This window comes from Pseudophryne corroboree, chromosome 4, assembly GCF_028390025.1.
Source record: "Pseudophryne corroboree isolate aPseCor3 chromosome 4, aPseCor3.hap2, whole genome shotgun sequence".
Taxonomy (NCBI): Eukaryota; Metazoa; Chordata; class Amphibia; order Anura; family Myobatrachidae; genus Pseudophryne; species Pseudophryne corroboree.
This window is the reverse complement of record NC_086447.1, coordinates 306886805-306904566: the sequence shown is the minus strand read 5'-3', so window position 1 is coordinate 306904566 and position 17762 is coordinate 306886805. Positions and strand designations below refer to the sequence as shown.

General features: G+C 39.8%; 1 protein-coding gene across 8 annotated transcripts in view; it reads right to left on the bottom strand.

The window, feature by feature from the left end:
* NAALADL2 (N-acetylated alpha-linked acidic dipeptidase like 2) overlaps nucleotides 1-17762 on the bottom strand; it is a 1057096-nt gene that overhangs the window by 224777 nt on the left and 814557 nt on the right. For all 8 annotated transcript variants that reach the window (XM_063916285.1, XM_063916288.1, XM_063916286.1 and 5 more), the window contains one exon: nucleotides 6603-6743. In XM_063916285.1, the coding sequence (XP_063772355.1) occupies nucleotides 6603-6743 (141 nt within the window). The remainder of the gene's footprint in view (nucleotides 1-6602; nucleotides 6744-17762) is intronic.

Genomic DNA, 17762 nt, shown 5'->3' with positions numbered 1-17762 from the left:
TGGGGGGTTCTCTCTCCATTTTCACTCTGAATGCCGCTACACGCTGTCAGTGCATGTTGCAGACCTGGCGGTGCCATGTTTAAGTAGGTTTCAACCTAAAAACGGCTACAGCGCATGCGCAGAAGGCCCACACAGCCTTCTTGTCCCCGCTATGCACTATGGGTCCATCTTAATCTGGCAATGCCAAGAAATTTGCGTGTGCTTCCTCTCAGTCGTCAGGGCTCTATGCTCTCTGGGACTGTATCCTGGAAGTGTGGCACCATGTCCCCACCGCTTTACTCATCACCGTCGCCATCAGCGAGGATAAGCCGGTATGTAAACTCAAGGACAGGACTCCATACAAAGGGCCACACTCCCCGGTACATATAAGCATATCTGGGAAGGATCTCTAAACAGAACACACTCCCGTATGCTGCAGCTTCCACCCCAGGGTGTCCTACAGACTCGGAGGAAAGTCCAAAGAAAAACAACAAAAATGTCCCTACTCTGTCTAAGCTATGAGAGACAGGAGAAAGACAGAGAGGGAGGTGAGTCTATATACCCTCAGGAGGGGGCGGTCCCTGAAAAACGTCCTGTATAAGTTAGGGAGAGGGATGCAATACCATTGTTATGGCTGCCATGGGGGAGCATAGAATAAAAGGATTTTGTATGTCTGGTTATTATTATTAAGATTCAAGCTTCCAGTCAGATGGGAATTCCCCTTTCTCATCTCCCCGTCCCCATGCTTTCCCTTTTCTTGTTTGCCTTCTCATTTTTGTTTGTGGTTTTTTTCTTTGTTCTTGTTATTTCCTGGTACCTTGTATATTGCTCTAATCATACTGTTATATTGAAATGTGTATAGCACAGGTTCTCAAACTCGGTCCTCAGGACCCCACACAGTGCATGTTTTGCAGGTCTCTTCACAGAGTCACAAGTGAAATAATTAGTTTCACCTGTGGACCTTTTAAAATGTGTCAGTGAGTAATTAATACACCTGTGCACCTGCTGGGTTACCTGCAAAACATGCACTGTGTGGGGTCCTGAGGACCAAGTTTGAAAACCTATGGTCTATAGCAGTGGTTCTTATACTCGGTCCTCAGGACCGCACACAGTTCACGTTTTCCATGTCACCCAGCAGCTACATGGGTATCACCAACTGTCACATTTTAAAAATGTACAGGTGATCTGCAAAACATGAACCGTGTGGGGTCCTGAGGACTGAGTTTGAGAACCTGTGGTCTATAGCATTCTTTAGCGAAATATGATATAATTTTGCAAGAGTCAGCAGAGCATACCTTTTAGTATTTCTATATGACAAAGATTGTGATGTGAGCTTGATACATTGTCACAATCTTAATGACCTTATTGCTGTATGCATTTGTAACTGTGATTTTTTACTTTTATGTACTGTAACATATACAGTACCTTGTGTTATAAATTCAATAAAAAAAAATGTGAGCTCGGTTCTGCAAGCTCATGGCAAACTTGCACTGCAAATTCAATTTGTAATCCAATTCCAACCTTGCATTGCTTTTGTTTTGTGCACACTCCCCATGGCAGGTGAGAAGGTAGGAAACGCCACTGTACTGTATGAAAATATTTAAAAACTGATTTTTCTTTTACCTAAAAACATAAAGCACTTCCTGGGCTCAAAATGAGTCAGTGACCTGGGTCAAGTTACTGTACTTTCAACAACAATGTACGTTAGTAAAAATAATCCATATAAAGTAAACACAGTATAAAGTGCTAGTAAATAATTGCTCCAGTGTTTTCTTTATAAAAAAAAACAATATCTGAAATTGTTTAATTGCAAAAGTCTCTTCTCTTTATCACATTTTCTACAGATAACACTTGGATAAAGCTTGAAAATAGAACTGACGTTTCACTTGGCTCTTTAGACCAGAAACATAAGAAAAGTGGGATTAGTGTTAGTAATTTATAAAGGTGATACCTTCTTACTGTGCGCACATGTTGGAAAGCATGCAAAGATTCATTATAATTACACACAGGGTGCCAAAAATAATATCACACAGCTCCATATTTATTCAAGAATCCATGGACACTGAGAGAATTCAATTTTAAGATTCTGTACAACACAAGCATTTCTCCGTCATCACTTATTACATTCTCATTAGTCTTATTTCAAGTCTAGTTGAATGATCCACATATGTAAACGTAATTTTGAAAAGACAAATAAAATGTAAAATAATCCCACAACCCTATTTGCTTAAAAACCAAGGAAATATATTCGTTCCTATTAATTATAGACTAGGTGGTAAATACAAAGATCTGGAGCACAAACTGTTGAACAGCTGTTAAGTGACAGGAAAAATGTGCATTCGACCAAAAACTTGTCTTAAACATTGCTCTCTTAATCAGCAAGCATCTGGTTTAGTCTATCCTTTACGAGGACCTCAGCTTTATATTTAATTTTACTTAAAAATATATATATAATTTTTTTTTAATTCAATCAGGTGCACCAGCGTATTCAAATTGAAACATTTCTTATTAACATAATGCTTGTAAGCACATATATTTCAATTAAAATGCAGTATCTTCGAACAAAAGTTGTTCCAGTGTTTGGCAAAGGATTAACTTGGTACAGTTAATATTTGTGAGAATTAATTATTGGAAAAATTAGCATAGCATATGCAAAGAAGTACTGGTTGAAAAAGTTTAGTGCTACGATAAACAAAGAATTAATAGTAGGATACATTATAGGGAACTACTGTAAGGTGTATATAAAGCATTTTTTTTTAAATGTTACTTTTTGTTTATAAATAAAAATGTCACTTGCCATTTTGGCTTAACTCTTAATTAAAAAAGAACGTCACCATTGAAATAAACTTAACGTGCCAATATTGTATGTGGAAAAACAAGCCTGATAGTTATATGTGTAATTTATAAACAGTAAAATTTGAACTAAAATGTATCCCTTATAATCCTAAACAATGATTTGGGATTTAATAAATATTAATTAAAAACATAGTCACCACTTACACCTAACAATCTGTTTGGAATTTTCAAGACAAATATCAAATTCAGATAAACATTATTAGAAGATATCTGATAATATGTAAGTAGAGTCATTACTCCACTCCTTATAGCTAGACTAGCAATGCTATTACTGTAACTGACACACCTAACGTCTTCTAAGTTCTCTTACTTATTAAACTACAGTAAGTTAGTGGGGGAAGAGACATATGAATATGTTTTTAAGTAGCAGTTGTAAGGCTTGGGACAATCTTAGCTTCAGTATCTTGTAATAATGTTTTCTTATTCTGCATTAAAATGTACAGACCTACCAGATAGATTACAGGTGTTTATTGAATGATACCTGTTTCAGCGCTTCAGTTACAGGTATGTAATCCAGGAGTATTCAATATACAGTATGGCCCTCCATCTGCTGCAAAACTATACATTCCAGCATGTGCTGCCAAAGCTTTGCTATTTGGACATGTTAAAACTGTGGCAGGACATACTGGGATGTAGTTTCAGAGCAGATGAAGGGCTCCATGTAGAATACTCTTGAATTACATAGCTGTAGCACTGACACAGGCATAGGAAGATCAGGGATTGGTGGTGGTTGGGGGCGGCACCTTGCTATTCATGGCATTTTTTTTTCTCCAAAGGAGATCAGCAACAGCACTCTGAGTATGCACTGTTTCCATTAAAACCCACTGCAGTTCTCACAGCAGGTCCATCCTGCATCATGTGTAACTGTGCATGCACAGCAATGCTGTTGTCACCAGACGCAAGTATAGCTGGTAAGTTTGATGGTGCTGCTGGGGGAGGCTGTGGTGTGGACATTGAAGAAGCTGGGGGGGGGGGGGCTTTAATGTGGTTATTAAAGGTGGAGAGTGCATGGAAGGGGTCAGAACTGTGAGGTGGACATTGAAGTGGGGTGGAGTGCTGTGAGGTGCACATTAAAGGCTTGGGGGGGGAGAGATGCTGTTGAGTGGATATTGAAAAGGAGAGACTGTTTTTATCCTCTGACGTCCTGTGTACTTAGACTTCATCTGACCCTTCTACAGCAACTAGGGCTGTAAATCTTTATATCAACATCAGTTAAGTGCACTAGCACTATGCTGCCTTCATAATAAGTGTTTAGCTTGATGGTGATTTCTGCACCAGGCACACTGCAACTCCCAGCGACCCATGTAAGCTCCAGGCTGCCTCACTATAATAAAACCATGTTTTTACCCCTGCAATACAACTTTGAGCATTACCTGCATTGATTGACCCTTTACCTGCTGTTACCAATAAAGCCAGTACCCTTGTTAAGGACTTTCTGCATCACAGTCACAGTCACATATAATGTGCACCTATTATGATGACCCAAAAGCAGTGTCGGACTGGGGCATGAAGGGCCCACTGAGGGAATGCAGCAGTAGGAGGCCTGTGTTTAGGGGTGTGGCTATCTGCCACAGAGGCTCGGCTAACCATTAGACCGTTAAATTATGCATGATCAGGGCCTCTTGCTAAATATATTTAATAAATACTGCTTGTGCATGCATGATAATATACCAGATTAATGACAACAAAGAACTGCACAGAATACACCATAGTCCTGGACAGTATCACGTAACATACGTATAATGTATAAATCAAGTGGACAATCTGGAACCAGATCCCTAGGGGAAGGGGTGGGCCTTCAGACAGTGGGGCCCACCAAGGGTTTCCCTTGTGCCACTGTGGGCCAGTCCAACCCTGAAAAAAGGCTGCAAGTATTTCAACAATTCCAATGAGCCCCTCCGTCCCACTCTTTCAGTGTAGGTGGCCCAGTCATCAATTACACTAGCATAAGCTGTTATTGTACCAATGTATCCCTATCGCCTTTTAACTGCTCTGTCCCTGTTTTATGTATTGACTGATTGAAACTCATGTGCTTCAGCAAAGGTGCACACACTGCAGTGAGGAGCCAGCAGGCCACTGTCGCTTGGAACGGTCAGCAGGAGGATGCTGTCACTGGCCGGGAGATAAGACCCAAGTCATGGTACGCAGATATGGTTTATTTTATATGCCCCATGCCCCCAGAGTGACAAAAATGAGTGGTGTGGCTCACAGAGATGGCATATCCTGTGAGGCCACACCATTGCAGAAAAGTCACTTCCCTTTTCCAGGAGTACGTGCACACAAATGTTTATTTATATATATATATATATATATATATATATATATATATATATATATATACACGATGTAGGTGTGAGACAAAAATGTACTAAATTTTTGTCTCACACCAAATCCGTGGAGTGCCGCCTGTTTCTGTGGTGAGGGGGTCAGTGGACTGTGGCTTCAGTCACCACGAACACCTACATCGTGCATTTACTTGAGGAGGGCACCCCGGTCCGTACCCATGTTTTTTTTGAGTGCCAACTATTTCCATCATATATATATATGTGTGTGTGTGTGTGTGTGTGTGTGTGTGTGTGTACATTTACAGTATATAGGGCCTAATTCAGCATGAATCATTATTATGAGAAATTGCAGATCGCTATCCACTCGCAGATGCATACACAATTTCCGAAACATTGAATATTTTTTGCCGTCTGAGTAAATGTAAGTAGGTTTGAGGCTGCAACTAATCTGTGACTGAGACGGCCTGGAAGTGATCTGTGCTGACATCATAGACCCTCCCTAAAAACGCCTGGCACACCTCTGCTTTTTTGGACACACCCAGAAAACATCAGGATTCCGCTCATAAACACCAGCTTCCTGTCAGTCAAACAGCAACTTCATTGCGATTATGATCGGTACGCATTTATTTACCCATGCGTGTGCACAATGCAAATGCTACACATGTGCGATCATTAGATAATCGCTTAATTTGCAAATTCTCAGAATCGCAATCTATGCTGAATTAGGCCCATAGGGGCCTATTTACTAAGCCTTGGATTGAGATAAAGCAGACAGAGATAAATGACCAGCCAATCAACTCCTAACTGTCATGTCATGTCACAGACAGAGTTTGTCACAGACAGGGTTTGAAAAATGACAATTAGGAGCCGATTGGCTGGTACTTTAACTCCGTCCGCTTTATCTCCATTCAAGGCTTAGTAAAAAGACCCCTATAGGGGACATTTACTAAGCAGTGATAAAAGCGGAGAAGTGAGCCAGTGGAGAAGTTGCCCCATCAACCAATCAGCAGCTCTGTATCATTTTATAGTATGCAAATAATAGCTGTTACTTCAGTGCTGATTGGTTGCCATGGGCAACTTCTCCACTGGCTCACTTTTCTGCTCTTATCACTGCTTAGTAAATGTCCCCCTGTCTCTAAACCCTTTAGAATTACTATATGCACAACCTAAGACACTTTCTAGTATATTGTCATGTGGAAGACAAATGCATTTGCTAGTTACAGATGGATGAGGGTTTATTGCATTGTTTGTCACTCTGCTGCAAAACATTAAATGAAGCCTCCCAGCCACAGTACATGCGGATAATGTGCACAGTGCACCAAGCAGCAGTACCCTCATTTTTTAAGACAGAAATGTATTATCAAATTGCTTTGGGCACACAATGCACATCACATTCAATGCTGCTTCTCAGATCACAGCCAACAGTTTAATAAACTGTGATCCATATTCATTAAATGTAATTTGAGCTAAAGTGTGGAATACCTTGGTTTTACTATGTTCAAAAACAAAGTGAGCAGCTGGAATTCCAAGCTGGTTGATGAAGAAATCAGCATCTCCCTGTATCTGTGCGGAGCTGACATTAGACTGGGGACAAATCTCCTTCTCAGTACAGTTTACTTGCACCTGAACATAAAGAGAACAAATGTATGTAAGCATTCACACAACTCTTCTTAAAAACATGTTTCAATAATCATGAATCCCAAATAACATTCATTTAGCAGACAATAACATTTTTACTGGATACCTTTCAAACAATAAATTGCAAGATGCTAAAATGTCTGTATATATAGCACTGTTAGATGATTTAATGGGAGATGGTGTGAAAAAGAACCTTTTGGTATTTATTTTCACTCTTCTTATTTTTTTTCTTCTTTTGTGCACTGCATATGTACAGTCTATTTATAGGGGCTATTGTACTGCAAATTTGCTTCTCTGCTGAATCGGTAGCATTAGCAGTAATGATTTTTCAGTATTCTTATTGTTTTTAATTTTGAAATGTACCAACCCCTGTAAATCCCAGACTGTTGATTGGGACAAGAGGAGCAATTTAACCATTTCATTGAAGGATTTTTACATTGTACCCAATTCACAACATTTGAGTTGAAATTCTGCCAAATCTTCATATTCAAAATATACTGTTAGTCATACAAGTATAGTAGTTACTTTATAATACATTTCTACAAACAACATATAGCCTACTTTGATTTTTAGTTTGCTTATAAATCCAGATTAGACATTTGAAGCCTTATTCTGATTTGCAGGCAATGTGGTCGTAATTAAGGACACCTACAGTGATTGTAAGTTCTATGCATCTATTCATCAATATGCCAAGTTGTCCGCATCTATGCGATTGCACTGCCCCCAGCCCTATGGCTGTCAGAGCAGCAGTCATCACTAGTGACTCTTACATCCACCCCATGTTAGATGAAGAAGAATAAAAAATGGTGGGCACAAACAATCCATATGCATAAATCAGAATAAGTCCAACCTCAGTTACACACCCATGGGACATTTCTCTCTCTTATGTGTAAATGCTCAGATGCCAGTAATGATATTCAGCCATTGATGAGAAGTATCTGTGATACATATAAACCACTTATCCAGTGGAGGCTCCAGAGTTGGGATTGCAGCACAGTCTAAAATTCAAATAGGGGAGCCACATCAACTGCCAGTGAGTCCGAGCTGGTGATGTCTGGAAGTGTTTGGCGTGGCAGTTGGTGTGACTCCCCTTTTTGAATTTTGGACTGTGCTGCTGCCTCACCTGCAATGCTTTTATCTGCTCTAAGATGCATATGAAGGTTTTGACGCATGCTCATAAGCATGACTGACTCCTATCAGGGATTCCCCAGAAGGATCCTTGAGTGCTTCACCTGTTGCTCTTGATGCTGCTGCTGTGAGTGGATCTTCATACCAGAAGGGAACCAGGAAGACTACTTGTAGTAGTTTAACAAAACCAATGACTGTTAAACAATCCTTTTCAAGGGGAGCAATTTTGACTGCAGTCACCCAGTTGCACAGTGGATTACTGATGCCACAACAGCTATGCATTCCGTTATCTGCCATTAATGTAGTGGGTTTTAGACAGTTAATTGAGGTCCTGTGTCACCATTACCAAATTCCATCTAGATTCCACTTCACTAGAAAACCAATTCCAGTCTGTATAAATAAATTAAATAAAAACCTTATTAGTGTCCTCTGAAAAGCCATTGTACTCACTGTCCACTTAAACACAGATATGAGGACAAGTGGGATAGGGCAAACTAAACATATATGACTGTGACAGCCCACTGGGTAGGTGTATTGCTTTCAGCAGCATCTAATAAATGCCAGCTCATTCAGAGGCAGGCTACTCAGTGTATCACCAGTTTCACTAAGAGGCATACTGCTGACAACTCATGGAAATCATTGCAAAATGGCTTAACCTGCTTGGACTCTCCTCAGGGTTTGTGATATATACAACAGAAGGGTGGGTGGTAGGTTCCAAGGACAAATCCATCTTGCACCTGTTCCCTTTACCTGCCTTCCATTGCATACATACTCCAACTCCTTCAGGCCTCCATTCTAGTTCTTGATAAATGAAAACATTGTTGGTTTCTATGGGTTTGCATAGTTGATTAAACTGCCTTCCTGTCTGCCACATGTTTATGCCGCCCACTGCTGTCACTTAGCTAAGTCATCCAGCTACCTTGGTGCAACCTTTTGGCATAAACTTGATGAAACCAATAGTGTGAGCTGTGAGGTGGTCAAAATTGACTGGAGATGAGTGAAAATGAATGTTATTGAGGATAATAATACTGTAGTAACAAAAACACCCCCAAATTCTGTATTTTTAGCTTTTTTTATGATGTTGATAAAAAAAAAATACAGATACCAAAACCAAAACTCACAGGGCGGTTATTTTAAAACCAAATACAGATCCAAAACACAAAGGAGATACAGATCCAAAACCAAAACCCATGATGGAGCGCTCATCTCTCTAGTAAATAGTACCAGCGTTCTATGGGAGCCACTTTACTTTTATGTTTTGTCAAATTTCATATGATGGGATAGTCGCATTCATGCCCCGAAAGTATATCAACATATAAAACACTAGCATTTGTTTCAGAGATAAGTCAGGCATACAAGTGTCCATATTTACACTCCAGGATAGCTAAGAGATAATGTAGATATATGGTTTAAAAGTATTAATCGTGTATGCTAGAGTCACATTACCCACTATGCAAACAACCAAATAATACAATTAAATGTCATATAGTATGCAAAAAAGACAATATTGTTTGAACAGTTATTAATAAATTTGAAAGTTATTTCTTTCTTATGAAATGTAATGAAATGCAAACAAAAATAGAGTGCACAAATACAAATGAAATTAACTTCAGACATCTGTTGTTTTCCATTTAGAATCAAATGGGAATTTTCTTTCCTGGTGTAGTCCAAATGGAAATGTCAAATAATGCGATTAGACATCACACATTATATAGAAACATTAAAGTTCTATCACATGGAGCAGTAATTGTGCAAACAGTTATTTAGAAGTGGCTAGATACTGGTGCTGATAGTCATCATCATGATTACATATTGCATATGGTTACACCTGACCCCTATCACCTATAAAGGAATATATGAGTATTTATTCATATAGATAGCAAATATGAAAATAAAAGTAAAAATATGATTTTAATTACCTACCGGTAAATCCTTTTCTTGTAGTCCATAGAGGATGCTGGGGTCCACATTAGTACCATGGGGTACAGAAAGGTCCTCTAGGAGCAACTGGCACTTTGAGAGTTTGAGAGTGTGGGCTGACTCCTCCCTCTATGCCCCTCCTACCAGACTCAATCTAGAAACTGTGCCCGAGGAGACGGACAACTTCGAGAGAAGGACTTTACACAGATAGTGGCGAGATTCACACCAGCTCACACACAAGGCAAACCAAGCTAACCAGCTTGAAACATCAGCAACGGCTGAACAATATTACTTAACTAAGTAACAAAACAGAACTCAACCAAGAACTAAGCAGTACTGAACTAAGTAACCACTGCAGGATCATGAAGCACTGGTCGGGCGCCCAGCATCCTCTACGGACTACGAGAAAAGGATTTACCGGTAGATGATTAAAATTCTTTTTTCTCTTACGTCCTAGAGGATGCTGGGGTCCACATTTGTACCATGGGAATGTACCAAAACTCCCATAATGGGAGGAAGAGCACGGAGGCTCTGGCAGAACTGATTGACCAAACTACAGGTCCTCTGCGGCCAAAGTTACGAACTTGTAGAACTTTGCAAATGTATTCGGCCCAGACCATGTAGCCGCTCGGCAAAGCTGTAAAGCCGAGATATCCCGGGCAGCTGCCCAGGAAGAACCCACCTTACGAGTAGAGTGGGCCTTAACACACGTAGGACACGGCAATCCTGCCGTAGAAAATGCATGCTGGGTAGTGAACCTGATCGTCTGCTTAGAAGCAGGACACCCAAGTTTATTTGAATCATACAGGACATACAGAGAGTCCGATTTTCTGTAACGAGCAGTCCTCTTCACATAGATTTTCAGAGCCCTTACAACATCCAAGGACTTTGATGAAATGTAGGAGTCAGCAGCTACTGGCACCACAATAGGTTGGTTGATATGAAATGCCAACACAACCTTCGGAAGGAATTGCTGACGTGTCTGTAGCTCAGTTCTATCTTCATGGAAGATCAAGTAGGGGGTCTTACAAGACAAAGCTCTCAATTCCAACACATGTCTAGCAGAAGCTAAGGCCAACAAAGTGACAGCCTTCCACATGAGAAATTTTACCTCAACCTCCGGTAGAGGCTCGAACCAATCCAATTGGAGGAACTGTAACACCATGTTAAGATCCCAGGGCGCCGTAGGTGGCACAAAGGGAGGCTGGATGTGCAGAACCCCTTTAAGAAATGTCTGAACCTCAGGGAGGGAAGCCAACTGTTTCTGCAAGAAAATGGACAGGGCCAAAATCTAGACCTTTACGGATCCCAAGCGCAGGCCCATATCCACACCTGCTTCCAGGAATAGGAGAAACCATCCCAGTTGAAACTCCACCGCAGGAAACTTCTTGGACTCACACCAAGATACATATTTTTTTCCAAATATGATGGTAATGTTTAGACGTTACTCCTTTCCTATTAACATTCTAATACTATCTACTATCTAATACATTCTTTCTATCCTAGAAAGAGATTATATTAATAAAATAGGTCGCGCTATAGAGCCATTTGAATATTCCACACCAGTCTCAAATATAAATATTTATTAAAAAAAAAACCATAACCATATAAAATATATAATACGTGATGGTTAAGATCTGGTGTGGTCACAACACCCTCTAATACATCAATAAATATCAAATACCGAATAAACAATTCTCACTATCATAAAATAAGTGTGCTGAATAGTAAAATGTCCAAACTGACAGGAGTTGAGCCAAGAGTTCAATGAGGACTAAATTCCTCTATGTTGAATTGCACCCGGTTAATTAAGTCCAAAAGACACCGGTAATTATATCGAAAAGCTGTGCATCACAGAAGTAAACGGTCACAGGTACATTTACTCACTCTGTCCCTTGTGCTTGTAATAAGGGACCTATATGCCAGTACGAGGAGTTTTTGTGCAGCCCGAGCGTCCCCGGGTATGCACAATGTAATTGACGGCTGTTACCTGTGAACCGGAACGGTGTTGTTCAGTTAGCTGGCGGCTTCTATCCATACAACTGGATAGATCACGCTGGAGGAAAGCTTCCGTACGAGCCGCCAGGCAGCTCCAGCAGGCGGGCTGTCACTCCTACTGCTCCCGTTGAGAGCGGCCAAATGCCCAGCCGCTCCGGCCTCCAAAAGCACTGATCACCGCTGCACTGAATCAATTGTAGCCTTCATGATCAGTTGGTAACGAGTGCCGGGTGTTCTGGAGATGCTGGACAAGGGTCAAAACTATTCAGCAGTCACTTAGTTTGGGAGTCCTAGACGCGTTTTGTAACATCCAGTTACTTCTTCCATAGGCGGTACTGATTTTTATAGCAAAGATAGCACACCTGTTTCAATTCAGGGAAGGTTCTCCTGATTATCTATAAGCTACTGCAGATATTCACAAACAGGCTGTATCTATCTAGCACATTTCACAGTATATCCACAAAAATAAACCTGATCACAAAGATGACATGAACAAAAAGTAAATATTTACACCTACATTTTATCAGAAATACATCTGTATTAGAATGTTAATTTTAGACAAAGGCTGAGTCCACATGTTAAACTCTAAAAGACACCTAACACAATTTACAAATATAAATATATATATAAAAAATATACGCGTACTCACACACACATATGCATGCACATACATGTACACAAACACAATGTATGCATACACATATGTACACACACACACGAGTGCCCGAAGTAAGTGCATATACATTAAACGGTCCCAGTTGGTAATGTAATAAATAAATAATGAACCACGAATTGAATATATATATATTCACTTTACCAATTAATCCGATCTCAGAGATAGAAAACACGGTACACAAAAATCTTCATACTTTTAAACTATTGAAGACAAAATACCTATTGAATCTAATATAACAAAGCAGACCAAATACAAATTATTTAGTTTTACTCAGATGGTATCCTAAATTCTAATCAGACAAGATGGATAATAAACCTACTTTAGGAAAAAAAAAATTCAGATTAATAAAGACAAAAAGCAAGGGATAACAAAGGGTTTAGACAGGCTATAAGAACATTAGGGATAGTATATAGTACCATCCCAAATATTCTTCTAAGGCTATGGATCTATTTCAATATACTCATTGAGTCCCTCGAGTACGAGGGTCCCTAATGTGTGGATCCAGTAATTTTCACGTGTGCATAATTTTCTATATCTGCCCCCCCCCCCCCCCCCCCCTTTCGGGTGGTTTAACCCATTCTTTCCCTGTTAGAACTAGGCTTTTCGGATTCCCTTCATGTTGTTCCACAAAATGTTTAGAAATTCCATTCACACATCTCCCTCTTAGGATGTTTCTCCTGTGTTCCAAGAACCATGCTTTTAAACACCTTGTAGTTCTACCAACATAGACAAGGTCACAACTACATTGTAAAATATAAATGACAAACGTAGTATAACAATTTATATGCGTTTTAATCTCAAATTGTTCATCAGTATTACATGAACTGAAAAATGTAGTTTTATTATTTATAAAGTAACAAGTAATGCATGATCTTAAGCCACATTTGAAACATCCCTTGACTTTAGATGGTAACCAATTAGAGGAGAATTCAGCTGCAGGTGGTCCGATTAATGGACCATTCTTAGATCATCTGTCATCAAAAAAGCTTGGCGCAAGCCAATGTTTCAGGTTCTCTGATTTCTTAAAAACCACCTTTGGATTCAAGGGTAGACAGCTATATATAAGAGGGTCTGTCTGTAAAATTGGGAAATTACTTTTAATTATATTTTTAATCTGTTTTGAGGACTGATTGAATTTAGACACAAATAACAATGTGTCTTTCTGTATGTCATTATATTTTTTCTCTTTATATACAAGAAGGTCCTCTCTTTCCAGATTCTTAGTTTCAATATAGGCAGAGGTAAGTATATCACTGGGATAACCCTTATTTTCAAAAGCTGTTATTAGCTCTTCTGCCTGTCTCTGAAAGGTTTCTACATGAGTGCAGTTTCTCCGGATATGTCTTAATTGTCCTCTAGGGATATTTTCAACCCATGGTCTATAATGGGAACTGTTAAAATGTAGGAAACTAAAGTTATCCACCTCTTTCCTATATGTCTGTGTAACAATCTTATTTTCCTCAATTGAGAGAGATATGTCCAGAAAGGAGACATATCTCTTTTCCAAATTACAAGAAAAATAGAAATTAAATGAATTATTGTTCATATGTGCTGTGAAATCAGAAAGAAAAGAATCATCCCCTATACCATCAAAAATAAAAAACAAACCATCTATATATCGGCCATAGTAGACGAGGTCCGCGCCCAAGTTCCGCCCCCATATGTGCTCATCCTCAAACGAGCCCATATATATGTTGGCGAAACTGGGCGCTAACCTCGTCCCCATGGCCATCCCAAGTGTCTGTAAATAATAATCGTGATTAAACAAAAAATTATTATGTGTCAAAATAAAAGTGATGGAATCAATAATAAACCTGCGCAGGTTCTCAGATAAGGTCCCAGCATTATTCAGGCTTTTCTCCACTGCTTGTACCCCTTTAACATGGGGAATATTGGAGTAAAGCGCCTGGACATCACAGCAATTTGACTTAAAAATGTGATGGTATCCTTAATATGGGAACATTGAGAAACTGCGCAAGGTTGCAAAAAAAATCCACAAAGTGAGAAAGATTGGCAGTGAGGGACCCAATACCCGAAATGATAGGTCTCCCAGGGGGTGCAGTGAGTGATTTATGGATTTTGGGGAGGTGATAATAAGTGGGGGTGATGGAATGTGTTGGTAAAAGATATCCGTATTCCTCTATAGAGATAGTCCCCTCTACCAGTGCCCTTTCCATAAGGGTTTTTAACTGTTGTGTATATAACACTGTAGGGTTAGATGCCAGTTTACAATATACCTTTTCATCTCTTAATTGATGATATGCCTCCTTTAAATGATCCTCTGTATTTTGTAAAACAATCCCTCTCCCCTTATCTGCTGGCTTAATGGTTATCAGGGGATCATTGGCAAGCATTTTCAAAGCTTTTTTCTCCTGTATAGATAGGTTATTTCTATATTTTGCTTTCTTTTTTACAAATATCTTTAAATTGTTCCAATGTTTTTTTTATAGAAAATATCTATTGATGAGCTCCTATAAGTAGTGGGAAAAAAATTTGATTTATTCTTAAAATTACGTCTATTTTCATTAGACCTTTCTGCATTGTACAACTGAACAGACCCTTGTACCATTGAACTCTCCATCGCCAGAGATTCTAACATTTCTATTCCTTGTTGGTCATAGTCGTCTAATATAATTACTTGACCTACTTCCCTATTCTTTTTAAGAGATTTGGAAGCAAAGTATCGTTTTCTAACCAAACTCCTAGTGAATCTGTTCAGTTCCACAAATAGATTAAAAAAGTCCGGTGGTTGGGAGGGAGAGAACTTCAATCCCTTGTCTAATAGATCAATTTCACTTTGGCTCAAAATTCTAGAGGATAAATTATGTATATTTTTCCCCTTTACCTTTTTATTAAAGATTTTTTTCCGAATCTTACATTCTCCTCTGCACCCTCTGCTCTTAGTTCCCTTCTTCTTTTGGGAGTTTGTATTCAAATGGTTTCGTATCTGTTTCTCTGATTTTGGTGGGGGTATATCTGTTGATATTGATCCTCCTCTAAAAAAGGGGAACGCCTTCTTGATTTTGCTACATATGATTGTTGTGGCTGAATTTTCGGTCTAACATCCCTTTGTTCTACATAATCATCTCCCTTAATCTGAAATTTTATTTTTTCTAAAGTAGGTTTATTATCCGTCTTGTCTGATTAGAATTTAGGATACCATCTGAGTAAAACTAAATAATTTGTATTTGGTCTGCTTTGTTATATTAGATTCAATAGGTATTTTGTCTTCAATAGTTTAAAAGTATGAAGATTTTTGTGTACCGTGTTTTCTATCTCTGAGATCGGATTAATTGGTAAAGTGAATATATGTATATTCAATTCGTGGTCCATTATTTATTTATTACATTACCAACTGGGACCGTTTAATGTATATGCGCTTACTTCGGGCACTCGTGTGTGTGTACATATGTGTATGCATACATTGTGTTTGTGTACATGTATGTGCATGCATATGTGTGTGTGAGTACTAGTGATGAGCGGGTTCGATTCCTCGGAATCTGAACCCCCCCGAACTTCACCTATTTTACACGGGTCCGAGGCATACTCGGATACTCCAGTATTGCTCGGTTAACACGAGCGCGCCCGAACGTCATCATCCCGCTGCCGGATTCTCGCGAGATTCGGATTCTATATTAGGAGCCGTGCGGCGCTGCCATTTTTCACTCGTGCATTGGAAATGATAGTGAGAGGACGTGGCTGGCGTCCTCTCACTTTGTTTCAGAACTTTCAGGGGGCTGCAAATATCTTTATTCTGGGGACCAGCAGTATTATAAAAGGAGTACAGTGCAGAGTTTTGCTGACCAGTGACCACCTGTATTATACGTTCTCTGCCTGAAAAACGCTCCATATCTGTGCTCAGTGTGCTGCATATATCTGTGCTCACACTGCTTTATTGTGGGGACTGGGGACCAGCAGTATTATATAGGAGAAGTACAGTGCAGAGTTTTGCTGACCAGTGACCACCAGTATTATACGTTCTCTGCCTGAAAAACGCTCCATATATCTGTGCTCAGTGTGCTGCATATATCTGTGCTCACACTGCTTAATTGTGGGGACTGGGGACCAGCAGTATTATATAAGAGGAGTACAGTGCAGAGTTTTGCTGACCAGTGACCACCAGTATTATACGTTCTCTGCCTGCAAAACGCTCCATATCTGTGCTCAGTGTGCTGCATATATCTGTGCTCACACTGCTTAATTGTGGGGACTGGGGACCAGCAGTATTATATAGGAGGAGTACAGTGCAGAGTTTTGCTGACCAGTGACCACCAGTATTATAAGTTCTCTGCCTGAAAAACGCTCCATATCTGTGCTGCATTGTAGTATATAGTAGGAGTACAGTGCATAATTTTGCTGACCACCAGTATATAATATATAGCAGTACGGTACAGTAGGCCACTGCTCTACCTACCTCTGTGTCGTCAAGTATACTATTCATCCATACCTGTGGTGCATTTCAGTTTTGCAGAGTTTGCTGACCACCAGTATATAATATATAGCAGTACGGTACAGTAGGCCACTGCTCTACCTACCTCTGTGTCATCAAGTATACTATCCATCCATACCTGTGGTGCATTTCAGTTTTGCACAGTTTGCTGGCCACCAGTATATAATATATAGCAGTACGGTACAGTAGGCCACTGCTCTACCTACCTCTGTGTCGTCAAGTATAATATCCATCCATACCTGTGGTGCATTTCAGTTTTGCACAGTTTGCTGATCACCAGTATATAATATATAGCAGTACGGTGCAGTAGGCCACTGCTCTACCTACCTCTGTGTCATCAAGTATACTATCCATCCATACCTGTGGTGCATTTCAGTTGTGCGCAGTATATATAGTAGTAGACCATTGCCATTGATAATGACATATAGTTCCACACATTAAAAAATGGAGAACAAAAATGTGGAGGGTAAAATAGGAAAAGATCAAGATCCACTTCCACCTCGTGCTGAAGCTGCTGCCACTAGTCATGGCCGAGATGATGAAATGCCATCAACGTCGTCTGCCAAGGCTGATGCCCAATGTCATAGTAGAGAGCATGTAAAATCCAAAACACAAAAGTTCAATAAAATGACCCAAAAATCAAAATTAAAAGCGTCTGAGGAGAAGCGTAAACTTGCCAATATGCCATTTACGACATGGAGTGGCAAGGAACGGCTGAGGCCCTGGCCTATCTTCATGGCTAGTGGTTCAGCTTCACATGAGGATGGAAGCACTCATCCTCTTGCTAGAAAAATGAAAAGACTTAAGCTAGCAAAAGCACAGCAAAGAACTG